General features: G+C 43.2%; 1 protein-coding gene across 1 annotated transcript; it reads right to left on the bottom strand.

Annotated features, from left to right (window-relative positions):
• Window positions 1–390: 390 nt before the first annotated feature.
• lto1 (LTO1 maturation factor of ABCE1) lies at window positions 391–10,489 on the bottom strand. The gene is made up of 5 exons (XM_035628556.2): window positions 10,117–10,489; window positions 5,165–5,270; window positions 4,963–5,033; window positions 3,944–4,061; window positions 391–857 (listed from the first exon to the last, which is right to left on the bottom strand). Exons 1-5 carry the CDS (start codon window positions 10,239–10,241, stop codon window positions 786–788), a joined length of 492 nt encoding a protein of 163 aa, XP_035484449.1. The 5' UTR covers window positions 10,242–10,489; the 3' UTR covers window positions 391–785.

Raw genomic sequence — 10,489 nt, 5'->3', positions numbered from 1 at the left:
TAGTTAAATATAGTAACATGAGGTGGACCCGACCTCCGAGTAGGTCTCCATGTTTGCTACGTCGTGTTGTGCTGCGTTCCAATTCCGGAAATAAAAATCACCACCCCAACTTCCGGGGGCCAAGTTCTGAGGTCTAATGGAATGCAGCATTAAATAAGGTTGCAGAAAATGGTCCAGAATACGTCGCATTCGCGTTGAATTTCTAGCGCTGCGGGAAACCGGAAATGTAATTAGCAGTGGGCCACCATAAAGTGTCCCCCTGTTGGTTGCGTTTTTGCAACTTTACCACCAGATGCCGCCAGAAAAGTACACACTTGGGCTTGGGCTTGATTTTCATATAGTCTCCAGCTAAATGTAGCGTAGCGTTGTTCCTTTTATGCTCATTGACCATAACAGGAAGAGAAGTCTTTATTAATTTGTGGAGTAGAGAGAACAGCTTTGAAAGTTTTTTTTGCTGGGAAAGGTATTGGCAAATATATCCTTCCAGTGGACATCTCTATTCCATTGATTACTATTAATAAAATATGATGGAATGAAACGTATCTGTTTATATTCATTATTGATCAATAAAAAAACAACAACATGATTTTGTGGATAATTGTTTCATATTAACGAATCGTAGCATTCTGAATCGAAGATTCCCACCCCTACTCTCATTGGTGTCTGTCTAAACTGATGCAGTCACACAAACATCCACCACAGACCGGCCCCCCGCTGACTGACAGCTCGGGCTGCCTCCTCCGTCGTCTCAGCTGCTGCTGCTCCTCCTCACCACCAGGACCGGTTCAGAAAGAAGTCCCCTCAGAGGTTTTGATGTAATCCTTGAAGTCAGTCGGGATATTCAACATGGAGCAGACCTAGACGAAAGCAGAGAGAAGTTAGCTGGTCAGCTTGAACTGCCTCTGCTATAGTGCAGGACAACTACACGATGGTGAGTGAGACGTTCACGCTGCGACTGATGTGACTTGAACACAACAGGTCACAGAGCAGCAGCCTCAGTCCACTGCCATGGCAACAAGAGAGCAGACGGACCAGGTGGTAGCTCACGGAAAAATGTGTTCATCCTAAATTTCTCCTACATCTGTTCGTACGGTGAGTTCGTATGAACGGGCCGCATCGAATTCACTTGTAAATGACCTGTGTAGAAAGATTAATGCCACCTGTACGTGTTTGAGCTAGTGTGCCTGTGGATCGCAATTTAGCATATCAATGCCCCGATAGTACAATGTAAGTCTACGCTTCCTGCCCCAATGTCAGGAAGACTTCATTCATGAAAACAACATCAAAGAGAAAAATTAAGAAGTTTATGAGAACAGAGATTGAAGAAATTCTGACTTGATTCTCAGAATTCTGACTTTAAACTCTGAATTTTGATTTTATTCTAAAAATTTTGACTTTAAACTCGAGTACCTGACTCCAGGACCAACCTCAGTGGGAGAGTCACGTTGCCATGCAGGAGGGGGAAATCACAGGTCGGAGATGTCGTACCTAAGCGTTTTTTTTTGCGTGTTTTGCTCATTTCCTTTGTAGCCCTAATCCTCTTCCGTAATTAGAGTGTTGAGTGACATACAGTACAGACCAAAAGTTTGGACACACCTTCTCATTCAATGAGTTAAAACAACTGAAAATACACCTTATATTCTAGTTTCTTCAAAGTAGCCACCTTTTGCTCTGATTACTGCTTTGCACACACTCTGCATTCTCTTTATGAGCTTCAAGAGGTAGTCACCTGTAATGGTTTTCACTTCACAGGTGTGCCCTGTCAGGTTCAATAAGTGGGATTTCTTGCCTTATAAATGGCATTGGGACCATCAGTTGTGTTGTGCAGAAGTCAGGTGGATACACAGCTGATAGTCCCACTGAATAGACTGTTATAATTTGTATTATGGCAAGAAAAAAGCAGCTAAGTAAAGAAAAACGAGTGGCCATCATTACTTTAAGAAATGAAGGTCAGTCAGTCCGAAAAATTGGGAAAACTTTGAAAGTGTCCCCAAGTGCAGTCGCAAAAACCATCAAGCGCTACAAAGAAACTGGCTCACATGAGGACCGCCCCAGGAAAGGAAGACCAAGAGTCACCTCTGCTGCGGAGGATAAGTTCATCCAAGTCACCAGCCTCAGAAATCGCAGGTTAACAGCAGCTCAGATTAGAGACCAGGTCAATGCCACACAGAGTTCTAGAAGCAGACACATCTCTAGAACAACTGTTAAGAGGAGATTGTGTGAATCAGGCCTTCATGGTAGAATAGCTGCTAGGAAACCACTGCTAAGGACAGGCAACAAGCAGAAGAGACTTGTTTGGGCTAAAGAACACAAGGAATGGACATTAGACCAGTGGAAATCTGTGCTTTGGTCTGATGAGTCCAAATTTGAGATCTTTGGTTCCCACCACCGTGTCTTTGTGCGACGCAGAAAAGGTGAACGGATGGACTCTACATGCCTGGTTCCCACCGTGAAGCATGGAGGAGGTGGTGTGATGGTTTGGGGGTGCTTTGCTGGTGACACTGTTGGGGATTTATTCAAAATTGAAGGCATACTGAACCAGCATGGCTACCACAGCATCTTGCAGCGGCATGCTATTCCATCCGGTTTGCGTTTAGTTGGACCATCATTTATTTTTCAAAAGGACAATGACCCCAAACACAGCTCCAGGCTGTGTAAGGGCTATTTGACCAAGAAGGAGAGTGATGGGGTGCTGCGCCAGATGACCTGGCCTCCACAGTCACCGGACCTGAACCCAATCGAGATGGTTTGGGGTGAGCTGGACCGCAGAGTGAAGGCAAAAGTGCCAACAAGTGCTAAGCATCTCTGGGAACTCCTTCAAGACTGTTGGAAGACCATTTCAGGTGACTACCTCTTGAAGCTCATGAAGAGACTGCCAAGAGTGTGCGAAGCAGTAATCAAAGCAAAAGGTGGCTACTCTGAAGAAACTAGAATATAAGGCGTATTTTCAGTTGTTTTACACTTTTTTGTTAAGTACATATTTCCACGTGTTAATTCATAGTTTTGATGCCTTCAGTGTGAATCTACAATGTCAATAGTCATGAAAAGAAAGGAAACTCATTGAATGAGAAGGTGTGTCCAAACTTTTGGTCTGTACTCTACATCAAAGTCTAAATTGCAGCAGCAGGAGTTAGGAGACGGGCTAAAGCAGGGCTGTTAAAAGGGCAGGAAGCGATTCTAAAGCAAAACACCTTTTGTAAAAATCAGCGAATATTTCCTCCGCTAGCTGTCAGTTCTGTGTGTGTGTGTGGCCTCGTGGTTCATCGTGTACGCATGATTTGAGTACAAATCTGTCAGTACAAACGGTTCTTGCAATGCCTCAGTATATATCGCCAACCTGTCCAGAGGCATTTTATGTGAACAGCATAGACCCCCAGTCTTCTGGCTGAGAGACGACAGACCAGACCACTGCGCTAAGGAGATCTCGATAGACCAGGTCATTTAGTCAAAGAAAAAAAGAATCGCAGCTTCGCTGGCCCCATACAGGGCGATTTTTGAATACAAAATCACTGAAATATGATAAAGCTTAGAAAAGTAATAGCCATCGAGTGATAGGAGATAGCCGCTACAGATGATTAAGCATAATAAAGATTTGATTATCTAGATGTGTGAATAATTGAGTGCATTCACACATAATAGTTCATAATATTATATATAACCTTCATGATTGTCTATAATATTAGATCTAACCTTCATATCTATTTATTACCAAAGCGTTGATCAGTAACATGATGGAAAATATGTGTCCATTTAAGTGTTGCTCTAACTTTCAGTATCCTGGAGCCACAGTTGACGTTCCAGCACCACCCCATGTGACAGCTGCTTCAACCAGGTCATACCAGAATAAATAATATATCAGACAGCATCATACATATATATATATATATATATATATATATATATATATACACACACACATATATAAAATAAATGAGGACAGTACCTGTCTGAACTTGGCCCGAAGCTTCTCCATGTCCCCCTGTAGCGTTGGAGACTGAGGATCCTCATGAGGAGAGTTCTGGATCAAACCCAGGAGAGCCTCCAGAGCCTTCAGACGTTTTCTGAAGGGGGACACGCATACACGGACACATACACGGACACATACACGGACACACACACACACACACACACACACACACACACACACACACACCCATTAATAAAATACTAATGCTTTCACACACACAGAACATCAACACTGGTGATGCATTTTTACAAGCATTAGCCAAAACTGACCAATATCAGCCACTAGCCGTCTGTACCGCACTATACCCCCTGGGGATAAATTAAGTTTTCTTGAATCTTGAATCACTAGCCGCTGAGACAATGTGAGATTTTTTAAACTCTGAAACCTAAAGAAATTGACTGCATACTATGTAAGGGGAAATGTAACAGTGTGTACTATGCACAATGTAAGTGCTGCACAGAGATCTGTGTGCCTGTGTCAGAGAGAACGAACCGAAAGTCTAAAGTCCGGTTGTACTTCACCCAAATCAATGGAGACAACGGCACAAGTGTAACAAATGTTTTGCAAGTAAAGGTGGTAGCACAGAGCATTTTGTGAAAGTAAACTCTACTTCTGCTGGTCTCGGTCAGAGACAGCAGCTGCAGCCAGTGGGAGGAGACTGAGGAGAGGGTGAATGAGTGAAAGACCTCCAACCCTTTACAACACTAGAGTCAAACAGTCTTTCTATATATATTGAGCTGTGTTACTTTGTTTCCTCTGACAGGCTTTATGTTAGTCCCATCACCCAACATCATGTACTTTATAACAAAATGATTTTCTATTTTTTGACTTATTCAAACGAGTCAAATCTAACAGGATCGTTTGGCCTGACAACAGCATGTTACCTTGTCTTAGTTAGGCCACTTTGAAGAAAGGTAGGTTATGATATCTGTCATTATTAGTGTGTTGAAGTAACACGTAAATGACGGTGAAACTCTTGTCTGTGGAGACTGTACCTGGATTTGATGTCTGTGTTAGTTTGAAGGAGACATTTCCATGTGATGGCGAAACCGTGATAGAAGGAAATCTGTCAGAGATGAGAGGGCCCATGGTCATTAGACATCAAATCAGGGCAACTGTGATATTAGTCATATTCTCCCATCAATTTGGTGTGATAACAATGTGTCACATGAAGGCTGAACAGTCATATTCCCTCACCTCGGTGGACAACTTGGCCCCGTGAGAGGCCCCGTGTCTCTGGCCCTCCCGCAGTCCTCGGCATTTCCCTCTCTCAAACCCCTCGTGGTAGCCCTCCCCTCGGAACCTGAGAACACACACACACACACTGCGCTCACTCGGTGCTTTGACCTTTCGTTATTATGTGGATTGTGCTTGGCTACATTAACAGAACTGCTTTAGAGCAATTTCCCCCTATTTAACTTCGGCGCCTCTTACTGGATGCGGACAGGCTGCTGCTTTATGGCCCAGGTGAGACGGTGCAGACGTTGAGGCCTAGTCCGTGTACGTTTCCATTATAACCTTTATTTTTGTTTTCAACCAAATACTAATGTGAGTTCACACAGGACAGGATGCAAATTTTCGTGTTAAGGGGCTCGTCCAAGTCCATTCCTGATACAATGACAGGACTCCCCCTCCTGAGGGAGGATCTCAACGCTCATTGGCTATCGCGACGCAAATATGTCGCCCGAGTTCAAATATTTCAACTCAATATTTCAACCCAACGAATTTTGCCCATTTCGCATCGCACATATCGCACCATTCGTTCTGCCCGAGTCAGTGCCGCAAAATTCGAGTCTAGTTGCGTCTTTGCATTGACTTGTGTGATGTGTGATCTACCCGCACGAGAAATTCGCATTGCGTCCGGTGTCAACGCACCTTAAAAGAAATCTTTCTTTTACAAAAGTGGCTTGATGGGTACTAAAGTGTAACGTCAGAAAAAAGGTATAGTTTCGTCTTAAGAAGAAAAACATGTCGGAATCAAAAAGGACCTCAAACCACGTGGGTCAGGTTTAAGAAAATTCCTGAAGACAGGTGACACGGAAGTCAAAATTTCAAAATAAAAGGCAAGAGGATAGAATGGTAACTTCAGAAGAAAAAGAAAAATGTATGTCCAAGACAAATTTCTTCAAATTTTTTTGAGCTGTAGGCTGTAATTACTGAAATCAAAATTAAAAAAGATTTTTTTTAAATTCATGTGTAGTGGATTTTTTGCAATGCACCTGTACCTAGAATGCTTTGAATACAAATAATGACAAAGGAACCAACGGGTCAGGAACATTTCACTGTTTTGTTCTGTTGTTGTCGCTTGTGGCGGAAGCTGCTGGACTGCTGCAGGTCAGAGGTCACTCAAAGACGCAGCCACCATCACCACTGACCCAGGGGTCGGATAACTATCACCTGACTTTGTCATCCATCCACTGTTTTGTGCATTACTTTCAATTTGTAATTTCATTTATTTAACTCTGTTCTACTACATCACAGGTCTGATGTGTATTCATACTCAACTCCTCATTGTTTCCTGTTGTTGTCTATATTTACTAGTGAAAGAATGAATGGAGGGATGGACTGGGAGCTGGTTCCAGAAGAGAGGAGCCTGGTGGCTGAAGGCTCTGCCTCCCATTCTACTTTTACAGACTCTGGGAACCACAAGTAATCCTGCATTTACAGAGCGAAGTCCCAAATCTATTGGGATAATATGAAACTATGAGCTCTGTAAGATATAATGGAGCTTGATTATTAAGGGCTTTGTAGGTTAGGAGCAGTATTTTGAATTCTATTCTGAATTTTACAGGAAGCCAATGCAGAGATTCTAACACTGGAGAAATATGATCTCTTTTTCTAGTTTCTGTCAGAAGTCGTGCTGCGGCATTTTGGATTAGCTGGAGGCTTTTCACAGACTTATTGGGGCATCCTAGCAGTAATGGATTACAGTAGTCCAGTCTAGAAGTAACAAATGCATGGACTAGTTTTTCAGCATCCTTTTGAGATAGGATGTTTCTAATGTTCTTGATATTGCGCAGGTGAAAGAAGGCTGTCTGTCCTAGAGACTTGTTTTATGTGTGAGTCAAAGGACATGTCCTGGTCAAAGGTAACTCCAAGGTTCCTCACAGTAGAACTGGAGGCCAAGGTAATGCCATCCAAAGTAACTATATGATCAGATAATGTTTCTCTGAGGTGTTTAGGGCCGAGTATAATGACCTCAGTTTTTTCTGAATTTAGAAGTAAAAAATTATAAGTCATCCAGGCCTTTATGTCTGTAAGACAATCCTGAAGTTTGTCTACCTGATTAGTTTCATCTGGCTTTATAGATAAATACAGCTGGGTATCATCAGCGTAGCAATGGAAATTGATGTGGCGTTTTCTTATAATATTGCCTAAAGGAAGCATATATAAAGTGAAAAGTATCGGTCCCAGTAGAGAACCTTGTGGTACTCCATGTCTCACTTTTGTATGAATGGAAGATTTGTTATTAACGTTAACAAACTGAAATCTATCAGATAAGTAGGACTTAAACCATTCTAGTGCTGTTCCTTTAATCCCAATGTGTTCTAGTCTCTGTAACAGAATACCAGCCAGATCTATAGGGGAGAAGCATTCTAAATATAAATTAGGCGATACTATTGGTTCAGAAGCTACTGTACTGGACAGAGTGTCTGTGCCATTAGTGGGAAGAAGCTGGTAAATTTTTTTCTCTGATGGTAATAATCTTATTAGTAAAGAAACTCATGAAATCATTGCTACTTAGAGTTGGAGGAATAGACTGTTCAGTAGAGCTTTTACTCTCTGTCAGCCTGGCTACAGTGCTGAAGAGGAACCTGGGGTTGTTTTTATTTTCCTCTATCAGTGAAGAAAAATAATTGGTTCTGGAATTTCGGAGGGCTTTCTTATATGTAATTAAACTATTTTTCCAGTCTAGGTGAGAATCATCTAGACTATTGAAACGCCACTTCCTTTCTAACCTACGTGACGTCTGTTTTAAAGCACGTGTCTGTGCATTAAACCATGGAGCTATCCTCCTCTGTTTGACTGTCTTCTTTTTCAGAGGGGCGACAGTGTCAAGTGTGGAACGTAGTGAGGCTGCTGCACTATCAACAACATCATCAATTTGTGTGGGAGTAAAGTTTTGATAACGATCCTGCACTGTAGCGACACATGGCAGTAGAGTAAATAACGAAGGAACTGTTTCTTTGAATTTACTAACAGAGTTTACTGATAGACACCTGCTGTAATAGAACTTTTCTCCAAATTCAGTAAAGTTAATAATGGAGAATTCAAATGTAACTAAGTAGTGATCGGACAGAGGGTTTTGAGGAAATACTATTAGATTGTCAATGTCTATGCCATAGGTCAGAACGAGGTCGAGGGTGTGATTAAAACAGTGAGTGGGTTTGTTTACATGTTGAGTAAAACCAATTGAGTCTATGAACGAATTAAAGGTAGAACTAAGACTGTCATTGGCAACATCCACATGAATGTTGAAATCACCCACTATAATAACTTTATCTGTGCTAAGCACCAACTCAGATAAAAAGTCTGAAAATTCAGATAAAAATTCAGAGTAAGGGCCTGGTGGTCGATATACAACGACTAGCAAAACTGGTGATGACTACTCTGTTTTTTGACATTTCCAGCTTGGGTGAAAGAGGCTAAGAGTTAGGCTTTCAAATGAGTTAAAACTATGTTTAAGTCGAGGGTTAAGCAATAAGTCTGCTTGGTAGATTGCTGCTACTCCTCCTCCTCGGCCTGTGGTCCGAGGAATATGAGTATTAATATAAGAGGGAGGTGTTGATTCATTTAAACTAACATATTCTTCTGGCTGTAGCAAGGTTTCAGTCATACAGAATAAATCAACGTGCTGATCAGTTATCAGATCATTCACTAACAAAGATTTAGATGGGAGTGACCTAATAAAATAAAATAAAATAATCCACATTTTATTGTTCTATTCTTAGGTTCATTTATAGGGTTTGTGTTGATCTTTAAGAGATTTGTGTGAATTACACCTCTTTTATTTCCCTTTGGATTAGATAGTTGAAGTGGTCGTAGGGCAGAAACAGTTTCTATGGGGTTTTGTCGGAGCACTGCTGTAATAGAAGCGCAGAGAAGCGTGTAAGACTGCAACTCTGCTTCCTGGTCCCAACTCTGAAAAGTCACGGGGTTGACCGTCTAGGTAACTGAGTCAGGTTTCTACAAATGAGAGCTGCACATTCAAAGTTGGATGAATGCTGTCTCTCCGCATCAGACCAGGAATTCTCCAAATGGAGCGCCAGTTATCTATGAAGCCCACATTGTTATCTGGACACCAACTCGACAACCAGCGGTTTAGTGATGATGTACAGCTATACATGTCATCACTTGTTGGGCAGGGGGTCCAGAGAAATCTACAGAGTCCGACATTGTTCATGCATAAGTACACACCGAATCAATATTCATCTTCATGACCTCCGATTGACGTAATCAGGTGTCGTTACTGCCGACGTGAATAATAATTTTACCATATCTACGTTTATCCTTAGCCAGCAGTTTTAGGTGGGATTCAACGTCGCCTGCTCTGGCCCCTGAGATACAGACTCTGGCCCCTGGGATACAGACTGTGGCCTCTGGGATACAGACTCTGGCCCCTGGGATACAGACTCTGGCCCCTGGGATACAGACTCTGGCCCCTGGGATACAGACTCTGGCCCCTGGGATACAGACTGTGGCCTCTGGGATACAGACTCTGGCCCCTGGGATACACACTCTGGCCCCTGGGATACAGACTGTGACCCCTGGGATACAGACTCTGGCCCCTGGGATACAGACTGTGGTCGCTGCTTTCGCGAACTTCACGTTCCTCAAAACAGAGTCTCCAATGATCAGAGTTGTTTCCTCAGTGGGTGTGTCGAGAGGGGAGAATTTATTAGAAACGTGAAGTGGTTGGTGGTGAACCGTGGGCTTCAGTTTAGGACTATGCCTCTTATTGCGGACAGTCACCCAGCCGCCCTGTCCTCCCGGCTGCTCGGGAGCTGCTGGGGGAGCTTTAGGAGCTAAAGAAGCTTCACTTCGTTCTATAAGTCAACGACGGGAAACGAGATGAATGAAAGCGAACGTACACGGACCGAGACGCTGCCGCTGTTTACGACGTGACAGCAAGAGAGACAAAGACTCACCGCTCATCCGCCAGGAGAATGCTGTCAAACAGATCATCTTGTGCATGGCCGCCAGCCATCTGCTTGCCAGCCATCTGCTTCTCCTTCCTCCCAGTCAGCGCGTCTGTGAACCGTCTGTGAACCATCTATAACATGTTCCGCTGCTCGTCGCCGGAAGCCGCTCACGGTCTGTGCTTCCTCCGGGCCCCATGCTGCCCCCTGGTGTGCGGGAGGTTGAACTTCTTCTTCTTCTTCTTCTTCTTCTTCTTCTTCTTCTTCTACTTCTTCTACTTCTTCTACTTCTTCTTCTCCTTCTCCTTCCTCCCAGTCAGCGCGTCTGTGAACCGTCTGTGAAACATCTATAACATGTTCCGCTGCTCGTCGCCGGAAACCG

This window comes from Scophthalmus maximus, chromosome 4 (assembly GCF_022379125.1).
Source record: "Scophthalmus maximus strain ysfricsl-2021 chromosome 4, ASM2237912v1, whole genome shotgun sequence".
Lineage (NCBI taxonomy): Eukaryota > Metazoa > Chordata > Actinopteri > Pleuronectiformes > Scophthalmidae > Scophthalmus > Scophthalmus maximus.
The sequence above is the reverse complement of the archived record's forward strand: the minus strand, read 5'-3'. Positions and strand labels throughout refer to the sequence as shown.